Here is a 26,342-nt window from a genome sequence, read left to right as displayed (position 1 = left end):
CACCAAGTGAATAGAAATGTCTACTCTTTAAAATTTTATGATTTAGCTTGTTACTAGCTACATGGGACACTGTCTCAATAAAAGGAAGAAGAGGAGGATGAAGAAGGAGGAACCAGAGGAAAAGGAGGCTTGCTATATCAAACCTGAGAATAATTTTCTTGAGAGATAATTACCTTAGTTATTTTCTCAGTTACTGTAGGACATGTCTCTGATTATCCTGAGAATACATCTCGGGACACTAGTAAAATTTAAAACAATTCCTTGTTTTAAATATTTGATTAGTTTATTTGCCACTGTTAAATGAAACTTACCTTCTAATATTTTATAGCATTTTATGTATTCTCTGATGTATCTCCTTATTACCATATGATTGATATCAACTATCCTTTGAACAGTCAGTCCTTTGTGGCTGTTTCTAATAGGTCCATAGTATATATGTTAGTGTACTCATATATTAATATGTCTCTTTATGAAGGTGTTTTAAAATTGTGGTCAACAAATCCGACTATACTAAAGCAATTCTGTTGTTGTTCTTTTACTATCACAAGTTAGAGTCCATATTATCAAGCTCATGGACTCTTGAAAACCAGCACTCGATGCAAAACAGGAAGGCAACTTGACTGGCTGGAGAATGTATCTACAAAGCAGCTCAGTTGTCCTGAAACTCTTCCAGGCTATTCACCTTGAAAGAGTATGTCCTAGTAGTTCTTACTGCTTATAGATATTTAGTGAGGGTCAATTAAATCTGGTTGGTTTCAGGGAGTTTTTAAAGGGTTTTTATTTCTTATTTGTCCACTTCCTGCCCTCAAGGAGAAGTCCTGCATGATAGCATGTTTCAGTATCTCTCAGAACATCCTGAGTGCTAAAGAGCCTTCCTGTAGGATGGAATATTTCTCCTATTATAAGATATTCTGGATCTTAAGGAGCTCCCCTAAAAGGTAGAAAATTTTAATCTCAGAGAAAACTTTCCACACATCAGCATCACAATATCTCTCATTAAAACTTACAATGCCAAGTGAAAGGGTGGCAAATGATCGGGGGGAGGGGGGGGGAAGGAAGAAAGATGAGCCTGATAGAGGCCCATCCATGGAAATCTGTTTTCTCCTGGTAAATAAAGCATGTCTGTTCATTTTATTCTCTCTTCATTTAATTTTTGTTTACTTGTTCAGTTTTAGGACCTACTGGTCAAAAGAAGTGGACTTGACTTTTGCAGTCAACTTTGTCTTCTACATAATAAATACTCTGTGTGTCTCATCTAATCCCAAGGTCCAGTTAATCAATGAGATGCCACAGTGACATTCTAGTAATAACATAAAATCCCTGATTAGATGTTGCTCCCAAGAATTTTATTAAGCATCTCTGTAAGCTATTTGATGGTCTTATAGGAGACTGGTTTCAGAGTTCAGGGAAGTGACATGTTACATACTTGACTGACTCAGATAAAATATTTTTATTAGATCTCTACTTGTTAAAGTTAATAATTGCCTTTTACAAAAAGATCCAAGTTCATTTTCCAATTTAAAAAATCATATTCGGAACCAATATAGATATTGGCCTGTTTTCCTTTTGCTATCTGTGAAAGTCTAGTGAGTGGAAATAATCCAGTATGTTATTTGCATAAGTACCAATGGTGAAACCATATCTTTCTATTACTTTACACAACATTAGATGAGCATGCACCATTTGGTGCTAGTCCCCCATTAATCTGCTCTTGTGGGATTGTATTTTTTCTCATTAAACACTGTTCCTTCTTAGTCTACAAACATAAACACCTTATATTTTTCAACCTAATTTCTATTTCCAATTCTCTTGACTGAATATTGTTTCCCCATTTATTTGGAAGACATAAGTTTTAGTCTGTAAAATATATACATATATAAATATATACTTTTTAATTGACAAAATACATACACAGGTATCCGGGGTGAATGTATTTGGTTTCCCTGCAACTTTTAACTCTCCCTAAAGTGCCAGTATTTTTATTACAATAATTTTATAATGAGAACAAATAAGAAAGCATAAACCTGTGTTTCATTTTCTAAGACTGTATAGCAAAAACTTGATAGCTTTTCCTCTCACAAACTTCACAAGTAAAATAGGATTGAAAATAAATAAGCATTGGTTTCCTGGTCTTATGCTGATGCCATCCTGAGGACCAGATCCCAGATCTCCACCAAGAGGGTGGTTAGATTGAAAACAGACAAAAGGCAACACTAATTTCCAGAGGGTGCCCAGGACAAGCTCACCTGCTGACTGGGAATAAAGAGCTTCCTTGAGAACTCAGAGAATGGACCTACCCTGCAAGGAGAGGCAGAGCCCAAATTTAAATGACCTTGGTCTACAAGTCCTGACACTATTATTAAATAGACTGGCCCAGTCACTTTTCACAATTACCAAATGTAAAATCACAAGTATTAAGATCCTATTTTGCAGGGCACTGATGGCACACACACCATTTTTACCAGCACTCAAGATGCAGAGGCAGGTGGATCTCTGAGTTTGAGGCCAACCTGGTCTACAGAGAAAGTTCCAGTACAGCCAGGGCTACACAGAGAAAGCCTGTCTTGAAACAAACAAACAAACAAACAAACAAACAAAAGGTCCTCTTTTTACATGTATTCATTGTTTTTTGAGACAGAGTCTCCCTATGTAGCACAGTCTATCCTAAAACTTTTTGTGTAGACCAGGTGGGGTTCTTGTAAGATAGGACTTAATTCTGCTACTTTGAATAAGAATTTTGCACTTGAGGTTTCCATTTCAATAGGAGGGGAAATCTAGAATGAGAGAACAAGGATATTGTGTCTCCCACAGTAGCCCAAGATTTTCTCTTTTGCAGTAGATGAAACCATCCATGAGAACAAATTCATCTCTCAACTGGACATACAGACAGGACCCATAGGAACTGTCAGCATCACTGGCTGCTCAGTGTCCCTCACTTTGAAATGTTTGTCCACTTACATCCTCTGGAGCATCTCTTCATTCCCTGAACCTATTGCTCATTGCTCAACATGCTTATTTTTTGAGGTAGAGTCTGATTGTGTAGCCCAAGCCAGTCTAAAATTTGTGGTTCTTTTGCCGAAGATTCGAGTGCTGGGATTACAGTATGTGCCACCATCACCTTCATATATTAACATGCCTTTCTGGGGGGTGGTTTAGGTGGCTGAGACTGGGGCTCATTATGTATCCCAAGGTGACCTCTTGGACTCCCTATGCAGCCCAGCCTAGCTTCAAACTTGCAGCAATCCTCCTGCCTCTGCTCCCAAGGGCCTGAATTACAAGCATGCATCACCACATTTAGTATAACGCACTCATTTTTGTGGGTAAGAAAATCATGGTCAAAGAAATTTGCCATAGGAGAGAGATGTGTTCATGTAGGAGTTTATAAGTGTGTGTTCATGTAGGCTTCAAACACAGTCTGCCACATCACATAGCTTGCTGTATGTCTGTCTCCTATGCCTTGTGGTCATACAATGTACATGTGAGAAGTATGTCAGTCAGCTGGAGTCCTCCATCTGTATTGACAAACTGTGGGAGCTCAGGAAGTCATTTCCTCTTGTCAAGGAAATTAAATAAAAATATTAACACTCAAAATGGAGTTGGAAGTGTTCCAATCAGATCTGATTTGCAATGTAATGTGCTGCAGGCAAATCCACCCTTGGAACTACCTTTGAAACATTGTTAACCTCTGCTGAGCTCCCATCCAAGGGACCTCTTCCTCCAAACACCAGAGCCAAAATGGAACTCAGTCCCTCTCTTAAAAGACACCCAATTTCAGTTGGCAACAGTGGTGATTCCTGACTAAAATGTGATGTCATTTCCATAATTGATAACTATTAGTACAGCTACCATTTGGTCAAATCTATTCTATTAGTACAGCTACCATTTGGTCAAATCTATTAGCACACTTTTAAGACTGCTGGCATCTGTGGTTTCCCAGGCTGTAACTCTAATTAGTTTCAAATAAACATAATAAAAAATGAAAATAAATAAACATTCTAATACAAATTATGCCCACTTAGCTTGATTTTAGGCAATTGTTATTATCTAACTGTTGGCTAGAGCATTGTACTGATAACGTTGGCTGTGCCTTGTATCATGTTGGCTAGCAAGATAGGGTGATGGTTTTATTGCACAGGAGTGAAGCCACACCTTTGGGTCAAGGGTGCCTTCTGTCAGTATCCAAGGTCTGTAACAGTTATTTCAAGGTGTATATATTCCTATCAGTGAGTAGTCCAGCTGCTCTCTGGGGGATGTGTATTTATGAAAACACTACCATTTTGCTTCTCATGTTAATAGGTAATGTTTCTGAGAATGAACTCTTAAACCTCTTTTGGGGCCAATAATAAGAATGAGTAAGGAATAAAAAGAATGAGTAAGGCTACCTGAGTGCTTCTTAAGAGCATAAGAGTTTCAACAGAAGCCAAACCATTCAGGCTAGGCATTGCCTAGATTGTTAGTTGGTGTCATCTTTGTATATCTCCAGACATTTCCCTAGTGCCTGATTGCTCTTTAACCTAAAATGTCTCCATCTATTATAGTATCTCTTTTCCTGTTTTCTTTTATTCTTCCCCCGACTCAACTTTTCTGCTCCCTCATGTCCTGATCACACCTCTTTCTTTAACATGCAGTTTTAGTTAGTTACACCAATCATTAAAGGATGGTCTGTTTAAGGTACTCCTCTGAAGATTACATGGAAGCCTGATGTCAAACAAATACCCACAAACTATACAGAGGAGGTAAGTGAGGAAGGACAACGAATTTTATGGGGGGAGATATTCTTAACCCAAGTTGCCACCAAAGGAAAGACAATGTGCTAGGAAACCTTGAAACTATAGAAATGACCCATAGCTGCAACAGAGGTTAGAATTCAGAAGACCTGAACTCCAAATTTCTGGTATTTGGTGTATTGACAAGCAATACAGCTTGTATGGGATCTACAGAGGCCACATGTAACACTCCTCACATTGCAAGGTTCTGGTGTTACCTATCATTTTTCTCCTGGATGTCAAACCATCAGGGTACTTCAAAAATAAAGTGAGAATGGTCATTTTGTTGACACTGTAAAAGAATAAATAGTGAGAAATTGAATATTTAGGTTTTCAGAATTTAGGTTGAGAATTGTGTTGTGAGCCTATAACTGATGGATCCTGGAGATTGTGCCATGTTATGATGATAGAATACATATCCTAACTCTTGCATAACATCTGCTATCAACATTGATTAGGTCAGTTGGATTATGATAATATTAATTCCAATATTGCTTTTGATAACTTTTTGTCTATATTATAAACTCAATTTCTTATTTCTAATTTATTTTATTTATAAAGCAATATGTCAATTTCAGTTTCTTAGAGGTAGATTTCACTTTTAGAGTCATATGTTGTCTTATTGTTTCATAAATTCTGTATCACTGTGTGGTGATTTGTCCATAGAACAATTCAACTCTATTGATTTTATATGTAGAATGGCATGATGACTAGTTTCAATTATTAACTTGATTTGATTAAGAAACAGATGGGGCAATATAACCCTTGAGTATAAATATGTATACATTTCCAAAGAATATTCACTTTTTAGTTCTACAACATGCAAGGAAGTTGCATGTTGTACCTTAAAGAGCTATGCATAGAGAAAGTAGGATGAGATACACTCTGAATCCGGGTAGCTACCCAGCCAAATGTCTTTAGAGGCGCCAAAAATCAGCCCACATAGGAAAATATAGCTCTATCATTGTCTGAAGTAGGAAGATGTAAGAGTAAAAAGCAAAAAGTAATACCAAAGCAAGTCATAAAGTCTATTACAGTACCAAAGTAAGATCACATTTTAGGAAACCTTAAGATAGTATGTCATAAAACCACAATCTGTGGCCGTTATAATGAAGTTAAGTACATTATAAATGATGAAAGTGTTTTGCTTTAACATTGGGCATTGCATTTTAACAAAGATTTTGAAAGTAAACAAGGTATTAGATTGGTGTGTCTAGAGCTAACTGATGAAATTTTGTTGAATCATGTTGATACTAAACTTTAGATTACTGACCTAGTGGTGTGATAAGTTTTAATACCTGATGCATAAATCTGCTATTTATTGCTTTGTGTTTTTGATTAGAGCTCACCATTCTGAGAGGTCAAGTGGTATTAATGTCTGCCTGCATGATTAAGAGAACTTGGCCTTTGGATATGATGAATCCATTGCTTCTGTTCTGTGCTCTTATGTATATGCAAATTCTCTGTCTGGTAATTCACTCTACTGAGCTGGAAATTGAACACGAGTTAGCATTATTTCAGATAAACTTTTCCCTCCCTCACCCCTCCCTTTTCCTTCCCTCTCCCTATCCCCCCTTCCTCTCTCCTTCCTTCCCCCCTCTCTCCTGTTGCACACACCTGTACATCACAAAGTATAAACATAATGGGTTCCTTTCTTATGATGCTTATGCTTGCATGGTTGGGTACTGAGTTCTCATGAAGGCCCTCCCTCCACTTAGTAACATCTAACAAGATCTTGACAATATGTATTCCCTGAAAGCTAAATTTATTTAAGCTAGCTATATGGAAAGGCTGATTTTATTCCCATTCTGGTATTAGATACACTCAGTTATTTGCCTGATGTTTTATGATTCAGTTTCCAACTTCCTGACCTATGCCAGGACTGGTTTCCTTTTTTGACATAAGGTTATGTATATGTAAATTTTGTGATTTCTGTGAGTTTATACCATGTCATCTCTATTACTAGTGTAAATGAATGGTCAAGGCTGCTGCCCTCTTTGACTTCAGAGACAATTCTACACATTTATTCATTATTAAAATGAGGAATTTAATTTTAAAAGAGTGCCTCTTTTTTCTATATATATATGTGTGTGTATATGTATATATTGTTTCTTTATATGTCTTGCTGTATATCTTTCTTATTTACAACGAATAAAATATGACCTAAAATTCCTAGTCTAGTCCTATACCTCTATTGGGGCATCTTTTGAGTCTAACATCTGGTCAATTTTGACAGGTGTACCATAAAAATTATTGACATTGGAGATGATTCTATACAATTTATATAAAATCAGCACAACCAAAATTTGGGGGATGTTGACCAAAGATCAAAAGTGGGGAAGTGACTCCAAGATAAAGAAATGTCTTATATGTAAGACTTCTTATAGACTTCCATATCCAATGGCCATATTATCATTACTTGTGATTTGTATTGGTGAGTTATATATATAGATTGAAACTCACGTGGAAAATAGCTATGCTTATGTCTCATACTGTTGGCCTATACACTCATGCAATGCTTACAGGTCATGTAGTTACCATGACATATTATAAATTATCAGGAAACATGGGCCATGGCAAAGTATTGATTAAAAGAAATGTCAAATTTTTGCACCATCTCTCCAATATCATTAGAAACACCATAATCCAATATCCTATTTACTACCTAGGATTAATACTCATCCTCTTCCTTAGTGGAAGAAGTTTTATTGTTTTTCTAAAAGATTTTAGATATGATATAGAAAGAACCCAGTGTGATATTTCTTTGGGTAGATTTGTCTGTATAAATCTTTGTCTGTATAAAAAATGAAAAAAAAATAAGCAAATTTCTAAATAATGACTAATACTGAGAAAATTATTTATATCTTCAAAATTTCACTGTTTTCTTTGTATACAGACTTGGTTTAATATGGTAAGAGGTTTTATAAGCATGCATCTACAAAAATACATAGCTCATTGAGAAGAGACAATGACATTATTATCTATAGGGATCAAATGAAGTTCATAGTGAATGTGTATTATTGAGATGAGAATGTCATACACCAAAAAATGTACCTAATGAAAAAAAGGTTGCCAAGAAGTAAAGCTATTGCTGTGATAAGTCTGAGCTTAGGTGTTTAGGAACTGATTTGCATAAGGAATATGGAGGCCTGAGTGAAAATATTTATTAAGTTATTTTACAAAGTATCCCACTGAGTAAAAATTGAATAGTTTCCTATGTGCTTCTTAGTATTGTGAATGTATGCAGTGCTAGGTAACAGGATTATAAAGCAGGTGGTCTATGATACAGGGACCATGAACAAGTTGGACATCTACCTTACAATACATCTTAAGATGATCTATGCAGGAAGATGTGGCAATTGCTAATCATGAGGCTCACCAAACCAGCTGCTGAGATCCTGAGAAACAGTCTTCTCCCATCCAGATCATGACAAGAACCTCCCAGGAGTCTCCTGCTTACTCTCTTTAAGCCAGCTTAAGTTCTATGTGATTCAGTGTTGTTTTCTAAGTCAAAACTGTAGATTACTTGTTGTGCTCAGTTTCCTTTTATAAGACCATTGTCTTGCTGTTTGAGAGTTTGAGACATGTATATAACATGTACTGATCAAACACTAGCTCTCCCCCACTCCATTTTTCCCACCACCCCACACTGCTTTTTACTCCCAACATCAGGATCTCATTTTTTAAACCCAGTTGAGTTCACTTAGTGCTGTCAGTATGTGGAGGACATAAAACCATCTCCTGGCGTATGCCTACCACCCTCAACCTGGAGCTTCTGACTCTTCCTCCTTAGTAGCCATCACCTACTAAAAGCTCTTTAGACATGAGACTTCAAATGTCCCCCAAACATTCTGGGATTATGACTAATTTATTCTTGATTGGCTTTTGTGCATCTGCTCACAACGATCATGATTCATAAGTGCATTGGTTCTGTAAAGTCCAGAGAATGATGTTTTGCCCAAATCATCCACTTCTTCTGGATCTTACATCTATGTTGTGCAATCTCAACATGTCCTTCCATACATTGGTCCTTCCAGGAACATGCCAGTGAAATGAGTGGCTTCACTTTCCCAGGTTGTGTGACTTTGCCTAAGTGAGGACTGAATAAGGATACTATTTCTCATGAAATTCTTGCAAACTGGCAGTCAAGGTGTTTACACTCTGTGGAAAGTGTACTACACAACATTTGTCACACAGTTTAAGTTGGTGAGTTTTATGTATGCAAGTACATTTATCAACATCTTACAAATTTTTTTGATTCATTCTATGGAAGAAATAATGTTCAGCTGTATAAATTAATATGCTTCCCATTCTTTCTATAGGAGAATTCAGAGAGCAGCCACATTATTCTTCGTGGAGTCCACAAATGTACCTTCGTGAAACAATTTAGACTATTCTAACATCTATGTAGCCTAGATGATTGAACACGCAGTCAATACCTCCTGGTTTACTGAAAACACTTCATTATAAAAGGGACATTAAACACACTCCAGTAAAAAGATAGTAATAAAAATTAGCCTTCCCTATTTTGTCCTCCAAAATGCTCCAACATGGTCATTCAGTTATCAGCTTTGAGCAATGCAAGTTATATTTTAACTTCTTGACTAATTTATTCTTAGATAAAAGCATGAGTAGTGACAGAAGGGAACACACGGTGAACAGAAAGACTTTGACTCTCCAGGATGCCTGTGAAGTGGATATCTGTTCTGCTCCTGCTGCAGATGAGTTGCTACTTCAGATCTGGGAACTGTGGGAAGGTGTTGGTGTGGCCAATGGAATACAGTCACTGGATGAATTTAAAGATAATCCTGGATGAACTTGCACAAAGGGGTCATGAAGTAACTGTTCTGAGACCTTCATCTTCTATCTTTCTTGATCCCACAAAATCATCTGGTCTCATATATGAAACATATCCTACAGCTTCCAATAATGATGAAGTAGAAAAGTTTTTGACCCAGTGGGTCAATATGTGGACATATGATGTACCAAAACGTGCATGTTGGAGATACTACCCATCGATGAACATAATGTTTGGGCAATTTTCTGATTTGTGGCTAAAACTTTGTAGAGAAGTGGTTTCAAACAAACCACTTATGGCAAAACTAAAGGAATCCAAGTTTGATGTTGTTCTTTCAGATGCTATTGGCCCCTGTGGTGAGCTGATAGCTGAGTTACTGCAAATACCCTTTGTGTACAGTCTTCGCTTTGGTAATGGCTACACAATAGAAAAGTACAGTGCGGGACTTCTATTCCCTCCCTCGTATGTACCTATTATTTTGTCAGGATTAAGTGGTCAAATGACATTCATGGAGCGGGTAGAAAATATGATATGTTTGCTTTATTTTGACCTTTTATATGAGTCATTTCCTGCTAAGGATTGGGATCCATTTTTCAGTGAAATTTTAGGTAAGTTGTGTCTCTCATCAGCAGGGTGATGGACTAACTTTCGTTGCTCTTAAAGATATTCTTTGATGCAAATATGTCTTTCATGCTGAAATTTTTTAATGAAATAAAATATTGCACAACAATCTCACTACAGCATCATGTCCAAACCTTCATTTTAAAGACCTAAATTACCGAAGCTTGGACCTAGATATATTGGTCAGTATTGTTGGCAGTAATGGTTTCCTAGTTAAATAAACCATAAATAAGCAAGAGAAAAATTCCTATTCTCATACTTTATGAAAACTTTTCAGGTAATATCTGAAAATATTTCTACAAAAATACATATTATTTCATTGCTATTGCAAATTAAACCAAAGATAGATGTCAGAAATTCTTCCTGGAATAACCCTCATAATTCTCTTAGAAAATGAAGAGACAAGGGATAGCTTGTTCTGTGTAGAAGCTTAAGTGATTCCTGAAAAAGTTGTGTCCATAGTTATGCTGGGATAGCTTGACTTTAGACATAGAATGTTCCTTTATATTTGCATATACTTTTCTGAAGCTTAATAACATAGCAGGTACATAGGGCCTTCGTGGCTTATATAATGAATAGAATTTCTGAGTTGTAGAGGGGACATTAGCATTTCATCTCAGTTTACCTTTAATACACATATATTTTGTAACCCACAAATAAATTACACCTTAATTGCATTAATAAATATATTAGTTTCATGAATGTACACTTTGCTTCTTTGAATAAAGTTATTCCAACATTTTTCAGACAATGTATATTTTATTCACATGGCAATATTTTTATTATCACTTTGCTCTTACACCCCCCAACTCCTTTCTCCCTTTAGGAAGACCTACTACTATGGTTGACACAATGAAGAAAGCAGAAATATGGCTCATTCGGTCCTACTGGGATTTAGAGTTCCCTCGCCCATCTTTACCAAACATTGAATTTGTTGGAGGACTCCACTGCAAACCTGCCAACCCCTTGCCTAAGGTAAATGAATATGTCCTTTTAGTTTAGTTTTGTTTCATTTTACTTCATTTAAGTAAAAATGATTCTACACCATTCTTGTAGGTTTTCTTCCAGTTAGAAAGAATTGGAGGTTGGGAAAAAATATTCTGCCAAATAGACACTCAAGGTGAAAACAGTCACAAAACTATGCATTTACTTCCAACTATGGAATAACAGGAGAATCTTGGGGAAACAGCTTAAATCAATGTTTTAAAAAGGGAGGCACATTCATGCACAAAACTGTCAAGTGATTAACATACTCCTGAATAAGTTCTTGAAATGCAGAGAAACATCATAGAGAAGTTTCTGCCTAAACCAAATCCAATTAGATAGACTATATTCACTTCATAAAAATTGAATGAAATGTATTTTAAAGAAGTTATCATAATCTAAAGAGACTATGGAAAATAAAAAATAAAATACATATTAAAATCATTTATTAAAAACAAAAAACAAAAGAACACAAACACCTAAGATGTAGAGAGGTCAAAGGATAAGACTATGATGATAAAAGAAAATAAGCAGCTAGAACTGCAAGTGTGGCTTAGCAAAAAGCTATAGAGAAGAGGGGATTTTGATAAACAGATTATTCAAAACTTCATAATAGGACAGCGGTTAAAATGTTAATTATGTCATTAACACAGAGAAAGGAAGTGAACTGAGGAGAGGAGAGATCAGATTTCCTTTAAAATAAAAAAAAAGGCACTTTCAAGATATAATCCCTGAGTTAGATTGCACAGGATCAAGACTAGAAAGAACCTATAGGAGATTGATATTATAGTCTGGATAGCAAAGGGGAGAGCATGGAATAGAATAGAATACTTATAGATCTCAGTACATTTAATCATAGTCTAGCAGTACCAAGGTCATATGCAGTTTGTAAGAAAGATTGAAACCAGTGAAGCTAAATATCTCAGGTGCTTAGTGGGTAATGACAAGTTAATGATAAATATTTCACTGGTATTTTTGCTGTTACTGTTAGAGTGAGACAACAATGCTAACAGAACAATCTACAATGCCAAATGATTTCTATTGGCCATAGACTCAGAGACTTCAGGACTCAGCTCTATCGGTGCTGGTCCTAGGTTAAGGCAGACACTATTGAGGGCAAAAGTTTGTGGAAGGAGCTGTCTATGACATGAAAGAAATAGAGACTAAGCTGGACAGCCCCCAACACAAGAAACCAATTACCTGATGGTGTCAAGTAGGCTTCACTTCTTAAAGTTTTCAACCCCCCCCCCAAAGTTGCCATGACCAACAGCCAAAGGATTTGCCAGTGAGCCTACAGGAGGACATTTGCATTCAAATTATAATGATTTACTAAAATTAGTAATTATCTTATATTTGAAGACACTTTAGATTTATCTTGCTCAGTAATAATGACAATTTTGACAAATTATCAGGCAGTGTCCATAAAAGACATACACCATACATTCGTATAAAAGTTTCCAAAGTATAAATTTTGGAAACAGGATGAAGAAGGTGTTATCCTAAAATGTGTCATGTCAAGATTCTTCAACAGTATTCTAGCTTAAGCAGAAGACCGTTCCTCAATATTGTCAATGCTTGACTTCAACATTTCCTTGCTTTCAGTTCAGGAATTAATGTACCCTTCACTTGAGATCTCAGCGTTTAGTAGCTTAGGGTATAGAAGGGATAGTTTACTCTATTTACACAGGTTTTTGTTTGTTTTCCTTTAATTGTTGCTCCCCCCTCTCTGTTTCATACAGGAAAATATATAATACAATGTTCAACTCCATTGAGTGTTGCTTATAGGAACACATTTTAAGGGTCATATCTCTTGGTATTGGATAACCAGATTGGAGGCTCAACCTTTGGGAAGACTGATCATGTTTTTTGCGTCTTATGCCAGACATAAGGGGACCACTAAAACTTCATTGGAGAACAATGGTCCTGACATCACAGCTGCCTGCAAGAATAACAACAGAAAAAAAATTATACTGCACATAAACACCTAATTGTTCTTACCATTCTTACAAAAACAGTAATTACATTTAAATCACCCAATCATTCTACCATAATATCTGTTATGAATGAACATCACAGTTGCAAAACAGTTATAGAGTAATCTTTCTTAATGACATATAATATGATATCCAAAGAATTCTTATATTTTGATATCGTAGTAACCACATAACATTAAAATATATTTCATTTGTTTATTTTTAATTTGTGTGATGTATGTGTGTGCATACATACTACTTACTATGTGTGCATGTCTGGAGAGAGACATCATGGCAAATGTAAGAATGCTAGAGGCAAATTCCAAGAGTCTGTTCTTTCTTCCAGCACCTGGATTACAGGGATCAAATTCAGGTCACCAGACTTGCTAACAAGCATCCTCCCAACTGAGCCATCTCACTGGCCACTGAAATAGTTTTAAATGATTAATATCTAACAATGGTTTTAAATGTTAGTCATTTAGAGTACACAGTAATTTTCCATTACCAAAGGCTGATTCCATACATGTGTAGGCTTTACACATATTATCCTATACTTGAAGGATTCTGCGATTTCCATTAAGAGAAATAGGCAGTGTTATTAGTATTAGAACAAGGGAAAGAAGACAATAAAAACAATATTCAACAAAGCAATGATCATAAATGGTTATAACAACTGCTGTTATTATGTTTCACAAACAAGATTTTAACCTGCTATATATTATAAACTATGTCTTATTTTGTATTAAAATATCTGTGTTTAGTCATTAAAGATGGCTCAGCAGACAAAGGACTAGACTAAAGGCCTAATTACCTAAGTTTCATCCTTGTAAATAAACACAGTGGTGGAAGGGGAAAACAAAAGATTGTTTTTCGTCTTCTGCCCTTCTCATGGTTACTGTTACACAACAACAACAACAACAACAACACACAACACACACACACACACACACACTAAATAAAAATACTTGTTAAAATTAGTATTTTTGTCTATCAGAAATATCTGCTTTTCCATCACTTATGAAATGTTCTTGTGATTTCTTTCCTTATAAAATTCAGAAGTTTAGAAATTATATCAAGTGTCGCATCAATGTTTATACATTAACACTACATTGTATATGTATATGAACGATACGAAAAATCAATTTGTGTGTAATCAATATGTAACATAATTTTATAAACAGTGGAATTGCCTTCTTCAAACACAGCTTCAGAATATTATTATATAAATTGATTATGTAAATATAACATTTTAATTGTTTTAACAGAATTCTTTAGTACCCTAAATCAACAAGGGTACAAAATTTATATTAAGTTACTTAAATACAAATATGTCACATAAATAAATTGTTTTATACCACTGTGCATATTGACATTAAACCACCAGTCACAGGAAGTTAAGATGGAAATGAAGAAGAGGGACAATCATATTTTCTATTGGTTAAGAAATAAATGTAAATGAGGATTGCAATTTTTCTATCACCTCATATAATATACAGACTGCAATTTTAATTGTTTCAAATGGTAATACTTGGAAACTTGTTGCTCAAAGATGAGCATGGGATGATTAAGACAGCAATTACTGTCTTATGTGTGTTGGAACAATCGTGCTTATTATTCCTATAATACTTCCTTTTTCTCCTAGTTTAACAGCAATTTCAATGGTATTTCATCTGTTGCTGATTTTCAGTAGTAAAATGATTTCTGCATCCACAGGAAATGGAAGAGTTTGCACAAAGCTCTGGGGAACATGGTGTGGTGGTGTTTTCTCTGGGGTCGATGATCAGAAACATAACACAAGAAAGGGCCAACACAATTGCTTCAGCCTTTGCACAGATTCCACAAAAGGTAAAATGGTGCCCCCATGGATGGTAATTATGTAATGAGTTTACTACAGTCTGGAAAGGTCTAATACTTAAAGGACCCTTTGTGTAAAATCAAGTATAATGGTTTGTCTTGGCCAGTTTAAATATATATATATATATATATATATATATATATATATATATATATATATATATATATGATTCTACAGAATGTGTTTTTGATGACAAAACCTAACAGGAAGATGAAAAAGAGAATATGGAGTGGTCCCTGTCCTTATGGTGAGCCATACATAACCAAACATCATCCAATGGACTATGTCTCTAACCTAGTAGAGGAAAATAGCTGCCATTTAGAAAGGAATGGGTAAATAAGAGACAGGTAGAAATAAGCTTGATGCCAGAAAAGGTCCAGGTGGCTCACTTCATAAGGTATATGAAGGTAATTTACCCCAGCTGAACTTAAACCTGGAGTATTTAGGAACTAGATTTTAGTTTACTATCATATGAAGTGTCCCTGTAATCACTTATGCTGGCTTTCCTTGAGATCCTGAAGTTAAGTTTAAACATCTTATAGCAAACAGATACGAAACATGTAGGTGAAGCACCAAAAATTAGCACCATTTGTGTGGTCTGGCTTTGGAACTTCTTGGGGTTTCATGAAGCATACATATTAACCTCGAGGTGTTTTGTCATCTACCACATGGAACAAAAGTAGCACCATTAGGATCTCTCTTTTTGCTACAGCTACTATCACTGATGAGCAGCAAAACAGCTTTTCTAAATGAAAAGAAATTCCAATGTCAGTGACAGTGATGTGACTCGTGTCATGACATGCTCTACACTTCTTATGATTTCTAAGTAAAACTGTTTCCTCACTAAATATGAGGAAGGGTAGATTTTATTTTTTGTTTGTTTGTTAAAAAATGTCAAAGTCACTCACTCTCTGTGATTTGTTATTTTCATGGTGGAGGCAGCACCTCCTCAACATTCAGAAGGGTGCAAGCAAGCATGTGTACGTTTATGCCCAGTGAAAATGCATGCCAGCAACCACATCACTGGGAGTTAGTGGGCAATTTAAAATCTATACTATGAGATTGTTGCCAGAATAGGATAGACAGATGACTCAATTCTGAATATCCATGATGGCACCTTTTCCAAAGAAGTTCTAAATAAATAAAATTGTAGATATGTATGGAATATTTGCCAAAAATAAATGATGAATAATAAAAAACAAATGTCAAACTGTCAGAATAACATAGGACAATGCTGTAAAATCTGGAGTTATTTTAAACTGGCAGGAAATTTAAAATGGAAAACTAGAAGTATTCTTCCTTGTAACAAAGTTATGACCACACAAACTTTTCTTAACGGCATTCATGTTTCCTTAACTCTCTCATGTGAGTATATAATCATGGTGACATTCAAGTGATTAAGTGTAAAGAGAAACACAGGAAATGTTACCATACTCTGTCTCACTTTTTTGATAGTTCTTATTGTCTAATGTCTCTTTTCCTGGTTTCCACACCTGGGCTATGAATGGTATTTAACAAAGCACATAAAATACTGTATTTTAAGTTTTGAATCCTGATATAAATTATTGTCTAACCTCTAACAGGTTCTTTGGCGATTTGAGGGCCAGAAACCAGACACATTAGGACCCAATACTAGGATTTTCAAGTGGATGCCCCAGAATGACCTTCTAGGTAAGTCTCTGGGAAACAAATATGAAACCATTGAGTCACAAGCTATACTGCAATAGGAAATAAACTGATTCTTTTTAGAAAACTCAAAAACAAAATCAACTTTTAAACATTTATGTTTTCAGTTTGAAAGAAAATGAAATATGAGCTGATGCTGTAATTTTGTATTTCAGAAAGCAGCCACCTCTCACAGAGAGCATTTTGTACTTACCTTGGCTTTTATGAATTCAGCTGTATACCTGTCCCCTTTTCTAAAGTAGGAATTTTCAAAAAACCACTAAGAAACAATATTACTTTTTAATTACCAATGACAATATTTTCCATCAGAAAAAAAGTTCACAATGTTTATCATGAAGCAATACAACACCCTGATTACCATGGTTCTCCTAGATGCCTTAAAAACGTTGTATCAGATTTAGTAAATGTGTTAGTTACCATTTTTCTTTTGTGAAAGACTGGATTTTTGAGAAAATCATATATAAGTACTATATTTACATCATTTCCAGACTTCTCTCTCCCTCCTTTAAGTCCTGCTTTGCCCCGTACCATCTCGCGATACTACTGAGTCAATTTATTGTTACTTGTTATATACACATTTATAGAGCTGACAATAGAGTATTAGGCAATATATCAGGGGGTTCATGCTGAAGAAACCTGGCTTACCCCATCTTGGCAGCCACTGATTATCCATAGCTCTAGGTATAGAACTCTATGAAGTTTCCCCTATCTGTGTTGGCATGTCAACTGGTGCTGTCATTATGCAGGTCATGTTTAGGCAACTACATTGTTGAGATTTCATGGATGCAGCATCCCTATAATATCTATAAAGCACAATCTTCCATCAGTTATCCTGATATTCTGAATATTACACTCTTCTGATACCTTTTCCAAAATGTTTCCATAGCCTTTCATTTGGAAATTGTGCTTCTGTAAGTGTACTGACTGGCCTTGGTCATTTATTCTCTTCAGTTTTGACCAGCTGTGGATCTCTGTAATATTCTCCACTTGCTGCAATGGAAGTTGTTATTTTTGTTGGTTTGTTTGTTTTGATAAAGTGTGAGAGCTACACTTATCTGTTTTTATAAGGATAAATATCTAGAATGTAGTTAGAAATTATACTTGTTTTGGAAAATGACAGTAGGGTTTCCCATTTTGGGAGGGTCTATGATCTCTCCATACATGGACAATGGACTAATTTTACAATACCACACATGAATTTCTTACCACTGGGCAGGCACTAAATACAATTAGACTTGGATTTAGCTTGGTTACTCCTAAGATAAAAATACCATTTTCCATTATGGATATCTTGCCATGACAGTCATTGTTATAATTCATAGGTTTTGCAGCTAATAGCACTATATCTCCCAAGAGATCTTATGTAGAATGTTATAAAACTATGAAAGTACTTACAGAGTAAGTTTCCAAATATGTCACCTCTCAGTTTCTCCATGTCCTATGTCTGAAGTGTATTATGTCAAATTCTTCAGCATTGGGGTCTAATCTTCAAGTTCTGGGAAGAAATCAAGGACAATGGCACTGGATATTTCATTAACAGCCTGTGGTTCCTGAGACTACCAGGATCACCACAATTGGCAAAACTTCCTCCAACCCCATCCCCTCCACACATAACATGCACACATATGAGTATGTATGTACTAATAAGCAAGCCTACAGAACAATATTTCCATATTAATTCCTCAGGTACATTTGGTTTCATTTGTTACCCTGGCTAAGAGGATAATGTAAGGAAGAAACAAGAAAGAAGTGCATGGCACTAAGGACATATGGACTCTAGCTCAATAAGTTATAACAAACACATGGTGCTCTTAGATATTCATTTTTCCATCCTGTATGTATCCTATGTATTCCATTGATAATTACTTCCCATTGTTCCGGTGTCATCACATGCCACATCAGTTATTCATCTAATTTTTCTTTAACTCCTGCCATCACATTTAAAAGAAAGCAGAAGGTGCAGCTCTTAGATGTGCACTTGGATGATTCTTGCTGTGAGATATTATAGAAATTTAAATAATTTAATTTAATTTTTCATATTAAAAATAACCCACCACTTTGATCACTTGATTACAGATTTATACTTTTGTCTAAGAGTTGTGATTAGTATATGTTCTGTTGTTCTTCTGATCCTAGGTCATCCGAAAACTAAAGTTTTTGTAACTCATGGCGGAGCCAATGGCATCTATGAAGCAATCCATCATGGGATCCCCATGGTTGGCATCCCTTTATTTGCAGAACAGCATGATAACATTGCTCACATGGTAGCCAAAGGAGCAGCCATTTCACTAGACTTTCATACAATGACAAGCTCAGATTTGCTTAATGCACTGAAGGAAGTCATTAAAAATCCTTCGTGAGTATAACTATACACACATTTATTTGTCTTGTAATAGAAACCAGGACTATGCACATGCATTCTGAGCAAATATTCTATCACTGAGCTATGTCACTAGCTTATTTATTATAGATAATTTCTCAGTGGAAGTTCCAGGGAGCAGCAATTAACCTAAATAGAGAAATAATGAAAGTTACAAAGAGCTGCATTAGACAGTGAGCAAATGTCAGTGTGTTTTCTTATTATTTTGTTTTAGACAGAGTCTGAGTTTAACTTGATATACTCCTTTTTCATCATAAAACGCTCTGGAATAAAAAAATATGTGCCATCACCCTAGATCAAAGTACTTTGCAGTTGTTTTACTAAAAAAAACCTTGGGTTTAATTTTATAGTAAATGCAGTTTATTTGCTAAAATACCGACTGCTAGTTGAAATTTTAGTATAGTGATGCAAATGAATATAGCTATCATTTTTCTTTTACTTTAAAAAGATCTCCTCAAAATAGCTTTTAGTTAATCAGTAAAATAAAATTGATCTCTAATTCCAATTCTATGTAATCTTACAAATTAGTATTTGCCAATATTTTGATTCCATTGCTGATCTATGGATGGAGCTTTTGATCTTTATCCAATTAATAGCATCAGAAAAAGAAGATTCTAACTGGGCATTGGTGGTGCACAACTTTAATGCCAGTACTCGGGAGGCAGAGGCAGGTGGATCTCTGTGAGTTTGAGGCCAGCCTGGTCTACAGAGAAAGTGCCAGGATAGGCTCCAAAGCTAAACAGAGAAACCCTGTCTCGAAAAAAAAAAGCAGAATATAGTTATGAATAGTGAATATCATTAGATTTTAAGTTGTGGTTGCCTTGTTTTGAAGAATTATGTAATTTTTAAAAATTGCTTTGAATTTAATTGACAAATATCTTACACAATAATGATATACTTTCCAAAATATTTGAGAGCATGAGATTAAATTATGCTTCTTCATTATAGTCTTTCTTTTATCAAAAATATTATACATGTATTCCATACATAAATATTTGTTTAAAATTGTAATGGGAAAGAAAGAAAGAGAAAAAGAGAGAAAGGAAGAGAGAAAGAAAGAAGAAAGGAAGAAAGAAAGAATAAAAATTTTAGGTGGTGGCACACCCGGTTAATCCCAGCACTCAAGATGCAGAAGTAGGTGGAGCTCTGTGAGTTCAAAGCCAGCCTGGTCTACAGAGCTTGTTTCAGGACAGCTATGCTTGCTACACAGAGAAACACTGTCTTGAAACTCCCCATAAAAGAGAGAAAAAGTATATTGGTGATCAAGAAACTACAGATACACTTTAAAGAAAGTTAACGCAATTTAAATAGATTTTAGTTATTCTATAAGCTCTTTGTGAAACACATTATCTTTTTACAGTTTTTGATAAATATTTTTCTTGATGATTAGACATAAATCTCCTTGTATGAATACTTGTCTACATTTCTAATCCTTGATAGACATAATGATGGTATTAGATGAAACTGATTTCTTAAATAGACAATACATTTTGAAGGCTTATGGCACACACTAATTAATCTTTAGTAAACTGTACAACATTCTTATTATAGGCCTCATCAACTGTATAGCAAAATATATTACTATTTCTGCCTTGGTCTAAAAAACACTATCTTCTCTCTGTGTATTTTATGGCTGTTTTTCTCAAGTATATTATAAATAACAATAAAGGAAGTTGCCTCTATTGCCACTAGTACTCTGTTATAATGCAGGATGTTAAGCTTTACACTTGAGGAGCAATGTCATAACTAGACCCTTTCCCCTATATCCTGGTCAGTTCATCACTACAATCAAATATCACTTCAATGCTTCAGTATAAAATATTGGGTAGTCTCAACATCGAAAAATCAAACATGTGAAAGAAAAGGATGAACAATAATTGTAAGAATTTACTCTAATTCTAGGTTACAGTAAGAATAATTCACAGTATTCCAAGAGTCAAAAACATTTTCACACACATAGAGAAAAATGTACTTTTTATTTTCATTTAACTGTTAACTAGAAGGAGAAATTTATGAAAAGTCTATGAAGCCAGTAAATGAACAATCACTGGACACCTATGTTTATAAACAATAAGTACTGATAAGAATTATTATTATTAAGAATTTCTTATCAATCCCAACTCCTTATCACCTTTGCCCAGATATGGACCACAGTAAATATAGCATGGATTGGTGCAGCACCAAATTATTCTACTATTCTGATATTTTAATACCAGCTAGTAATTGCTTTTTCAGTGACTCATGTTTCAAAACCTCAAAGGTTAGCTCATTTTGATTTTATTTATTATGCTTTGGGATGTTATCTGTGGGTCAAAATTCTTGTTTTGAATACTTGTCTTTTCATAGCATTTCTCTTATATATTTAAATACTATGTGTTGAAGAAGTTCTAACTGGTACATTATCTAATGAGATTTTTACTGTGAACACATAATTTTTTTATGCTTTCATGTAACCATGTTTATGATACACAGAAATTTATACCCATTTCACCTTCGTTCTGTAAGTTAATTCCCATTGTATCTTCCTTTAGTTATAAAAAGAATGTGATGTGGTTATCAACCATTCACCATGACCAGCCCATGAAGCCCCTGGACAGAGCCGCCTTCTGGATTGAGTTTGTCATGCGCCACAAAGGGGCTAAGCACCTGAAGCCACTTGCCTATAACCTCACCTGGTACCAGTACCACTCTCTGGATGTGATTGGATTCCTACTGGCCTGTGTGGCAGCCATAGCTTTTTTCACTATAAAATGCTGCTTGTTTGTTTACGGATTCTTTGTAAAAAAAGGAAAGAATAAAACAGAATAGAGCTCTGCAAGAATGAAGAAGACTATCTAACGCATTGAATTCTAGCACTGTGTATCAAGTGCATCTTGTTTTAGAAGATATAGGGCTACTTGACTTATCTATATATTTTACTCTTTAAAAATCGAGAAGTTAACCATTAATATATATTTCCTCATATAACTAATTTTGTGCAGATTTATCAATGCAATAATCCTAAGAACAATGATAATCATTGAAACACCATCTCATTTATGGAAAGAGAATAGGAATACTGAAGTTTTTATTGTGAATTTTTTAGAGCTATAATCTTTAAAATAAAATGGAATGAAATGAACTATCAGTGTGTGTCAAAATATAATCTATTTAAAAAGTGACAAGGCAGATTTTATTCAAAATACCAAAATAGAGGAAAGAGGCTTCAGGGTACAATGAACCCAACTCTATAAAAAAAAAAGATGGAGCTTTTATAGACACAAATATAATGGGTAGCTGGATGGATAAACTGGTACAGGCATGGGTTGCACAAGCCTGACTACCTGAGTTCAAGACCCAAACCAACAGATTGTGGAAGGAAAAAATAAATTATCACAGAATTGTCCTGTGCCTAGGTCTCTGCACACACATATCCATACACACATATACATACACATACACACTCATACACCACCACCACAACAACAACCAACAACAACAACAACAACAACAATAATAATAATAATAATAATAATAACAAATACAAATCGAAATTTAAAAAAACACTAAAACATGAAAAGAGGAGAATAAGGAAATAGAAATTAAAAAGGAGTCCTAGAGTTAGTGGAGAATTACAAAAGTAGATGGAAAAATTACCTGAATGCACTGGCAAGAGGGAAAAGCAATCGTTTCACATAAACACAGATGCATGGATATAAAAGTTGAAAGTTAAATCATCTTTAAAGACAGAATATAACTGGAATCCAGGATAATTTGATCTAGGTGAATTGTTAACCAAGTCCTATATGCTACATGAGCATAGAAATATATCTTTCTTAAATACAAAATACTTTGTGTTCTAGAGCTTTCAGTTGTGCTGTTAACTCGCTAGTAAGACTCTTCTCCAGTTTCTTCATGAGGGCCCTTGGTACTATGAGCTTTCCTCTTAGCACGTCTTTCAAAGTGCCACATAAGTGTGGGTATGCTGTGTCACAATTCTCATTGAATTGTAGGAAATCTTTAATTACTATCTTTATTTCTTCTTCTTCATCGTCCCAGGAATGGTGCAACTGGGCATTATTCAGTTTCCATGAGTTTGTGGATTTTCTGCAATTTGTGTTCTTGTTAAATTCTAACTTTAAAGCATGGTGGTTTGATAAGATACAGGGGGTTATTTTAATTTTTTGTACCTGTTGAGGTTTTCTATATTGCCAAGTATGTGGTCAACAAAGAAGGTTCCATGTGGTGCTGAGAAGAAGGTATATACTTTTGTGTTTGGCGGGAATGTTCTATTGATGTGTGTTAAACCCATTTGGGCTATAACTTCTGTTAGCATCTCCCATTTTCTTGGATGAGTAACATCACCATAGTAAATATGGCAATCATGCCAAAAGCAATCTACAGATTCAATGCAGTCCCCATCAAAATCCCAGCAAAATTCTTCACAGACCTTGAAAGAACAATCCTCAACATTATATGGAAATACAAAAGACCCAGTATAACCAAAACAACACTGTACACTTACAGGAACATCCAGAGGCATCACCATCCCTGAATTCAAGCTCTATTATAGAGCTATAGTCTGAAACAGCTTGTTATTGGCACAAAAATAGACAGGTAGAACAATGAAAAGAGTTGAAAACCTCATATTAAGCCACAGACTTAAAATCACCTGATATTTGACAAAGAAGATAAAGTAATACAATGGAATGAACAAAGCATCTCAACAAATTGTGCTGGCATAACTGGATGCTGGCATGTGGAAAACTGCATATAGATCCATGTCTATTCCCATGTACAATGCTTAAGACCAAATGGATCAAAACCTCAAGGTAAATCATGCCACACTGAAACACTTAGAAGAAAAAGTGGGAAATACTCTTGAATTAATTGGTACAGGAGACTGCTTCCTGAAATTTAAACAGTAGCACAGACACTGAGATTGACAATTAATAAGTGGAACCACCTCTAGCTGAGAAGCTTCTGTAAGGCAAAGGACACAGTCAGTAAGACAAAACAACTGCCCACAGAATGGGAAAAGTTATTCACCAAGGCTACAACTTACAGAAGGCTGATCTCCAAAATATACAAAGAACTCAAGAAGCTAGCCTCCAAAAGACCAAACAATCTACTTAAAAAGTGGGGTTCAGAACTAAATACACATTTCCCAATAGAGGAATCTAAAATGGCTGAAAGACACATAATAAAGTGGTCAACATCCTTAGTCATCAGGGAAATGCAAATCAAAACAGCTCTGAGATACCATCTTAATCCTGTTAGAATAGTTAAAATCAAAAACACCAATGACAGTTTATGCTGGAGAGGATGTGGAGAAAGGGGAACACTCCTTCACTGCTGGTGGGAGTGCCAAATTTGTATAGCCACTTTGGAAATCAACATGGCAACTCCCCAGGAAAATGGGAATCAGTCTACCACAAGATCCAGCAATTCCACTGTTAGGCATATACCCAAAGGAAGAACATTCACACAACAAAGACATCTGTTCAACTATGTTCATGGCAGCATTATTTGTAATAGCCAGAACCTGGAAACATCCTGCATGCCCCTCAATTGAAGAATAGATAGAGAAAATGTGGTACATTTACACATGGAGTACTCCTCAGCAGAGAAAAAAACAATGGAATCTTGAAATTTGCAGGAGAATGGATGGAACTAGAAGAAACCATTCTGAATGAGGTAATCCAGTCACAAAAAGACAAACATGGCATGTAGTCACTCATATATGGATTTTAGACATAGAAAAAGGGAGTACCAGCCTACAATCCACACCACCAGAGAAGCTAGGAAACAAGGAGACTCCAAGAGAGGCATACATGGTCCCCCAGAGAAGTGGAAAGGTACAAGATCTCCTGAGCAAATTGGGTGCATGGACGGAGGGGACAGAGATCTAGGAGAAGGAGAAGGGGAGAAGAGGATGGGTGATGATGACATGAGGCTACAGGAAGGTAGAATCAGGGAAAAATAAAGGAGAAAAAGATAAGACATACCATAATAGAGGGAGATATTATAGGTTTAAAGAGAAATTAGGTACTAGGGAAATGTCTGGAGATCTACAAAGACGACACCAACTAACAATCTAAGCAACAGAGGAGAGACTGCCTTAAATGATCTCCCCTGATAATAAGATTGATGGCTAACTTATATGCCGTACTATAGCCTTCATCCAGTAGACAGTGGAAGTAGAAGCATACACCCACAGCTAAACACTGAACTCAACTAGAATGCAGTTGCAGAGAAGGAGAAATGATGAGCAAAGGGGTCCATACCAGGCTGGTGAAACCCACAGAAACAGCTGACCTGAACAAGGGAGAGCTCTTGCTCCCCAAACTGATAGCTGGGAAACCAGCATGGGACTGATCCAGACTCCATGAATGTGGGTGTCAGTGAGGAGACCTGGGAAATCTATGGGGTGTCTTGTGGTGGATCAGTACTTATCCCTAGCATAGGAATGGACTTTGGGAGCCCATTCCACCTAGAGGGATACTCCCTGAGCCTAGATACACAGGGGTGGGTCTAGGCCCTATCCCAAAAGATATGACAGACTCTGTAGACCCCCTATGGAGGGCCTTAACCTTCCTAGGGAGCAGAAAGGGTATGTGATAGGTAGGGTTTTAGTTGAGGGGAGTAGTGGAGGAAGGGAGGGAGAGGGAACTGGGATTGACATGTGAAACAAACTTATTTCTAATTCAAATAGAAAATGGAGAAAAGAAAAAATATACAAAATACTTTGCCAAAAATTTTTGTTATTACACCATCTCAAGATTTTTCCTAATGCATTTCCCTCACCTTTTCACAGTTGATGGCTTCTGGCACATGTAGAAAGGAGTTTTTCCTCATCTATTTTGGTTCCACTGGACTGTTTTTTCTCTTCCCACCAGGTCCCACAACTGCTTAAGAAATAACCACTCAGAGACTTAATATATATTTGTAATTGTTTGGCCATTGACTTAGGCTTCTCACTGGCTAGCTTTCTCTTAATCATTAGCCCATTATTATTAATCTGTGTCTCCACATGGCTGTGGCTTATCTAGGTGATGCCCTACAATCCTGTCTCCCTAGTGGCTACATGGCAACTATCCTTTGTCTTCCTTTTTCCTCCCTCTTTGTTCAGAAATCTTGCTTAAACAAATTCTGCCTGCTCATTGGCTGAAACAGCTCTATTCATTTAACCAATAAAAGCAACACATATGTGCATCATACAGAAGAACCTCACACATCAGGCAAGGGTGTGGGGAAGGATTCAGTTACCTTTAGGTTGCTTGTCATTGGAAGTTTCACC

The 26,342-nt window shown here is 35.8% G+C and overlaps 1 protein-coding gene across 4 annotated transcripts; it reads left to right on the top strand.

Annotated features, from left to right (window-relative positions):
• Positions 1 to 9,445: 9,445 nt before the first annotated feature.
• Positions 9,446 to 21,871, top strand: LOC100763538 (UDP-glucuronosyltransferase 2B7). 4 transcript variants are annotated; one of them, XM_035452492.1, is made up of 7 exons: positions 9,449 to 9,769; positions 10,121 to 10,172; positions 11,012 to 11,160; positions 14,856 to 14,987; positions 16,581 to 16,668; positions 18,820 to 19,039; positions 21,595 to 21,871. In XM_035452492.1, exons 1-7 carry the CDS (start codon positions 9,449 to 9,451, stop codon positions 21,869 to 21,871), a joined length of 1,239 nt encoding a protein of 412 aa, XP_035308383.1. The 4 variants fall into 4 exon arrangements, with proteins under 4 accessions (XP_027245062.1, XP_035308383.1, XP_035308382.1 ...); XM_027389261.2 differs by having other exon boundaries at positions 9,446 to 10,172; XM_035452491.1 differs by lacking the exon at positions 10,121 to 10,172 and having other exon boundaries at positions 9,449 to 9,920.
• The last annotated feature ends 4,471 nt before the right edge of the window (positions 21,872 to 26,342 follow it).

The sequence above is a fragment of the Cricetulus griseus genome (genome assembly GCF_003668045.3).
Source record: "Cricetulus griseus strain 17A/GY chromosome 1 unlocalized genomic scaffold, alternate assembly CriGri-PICRH-1.0 chr1_1, whole genome shotgun sequence".
Lineage (NCBI taxonomy): Eukaryota > Metazoa > Chordata > Mammalia > Rodentia > Cricetidae > Cricetulus > Cricetulus griseus.
Note: the sequence above shows the minus strand (reverse complement) of the source record. Positions and strands in the feature narration are given on the sequence as shown.

Excerpts from the sequence above, each read along its gene's own strand:
- LOC100763538 (XM_027389261.2), top strand. The coding sequence starts at position 9,449 with ATGCCTGTGAAGTGGATATCTGTTCTGCTCCTGCTGCAGATGAGTTGC. Across the intron at positions 10,173-11,011 it reads ATTTTTCAGTGAAATTTTAG|GAAGACCTACTACTATGGTT; the intron begins GTAAGTTGTGTC and ends TTCTCCCTTTAG. Across the intron at positions 14,988-16,580 it reads TTGCACAGATTCCACAAAAG|GTTCTTTGGCGATTTGAGGG; the intron begins GTAAAATGGTGC and ends AACCTCTAACAG.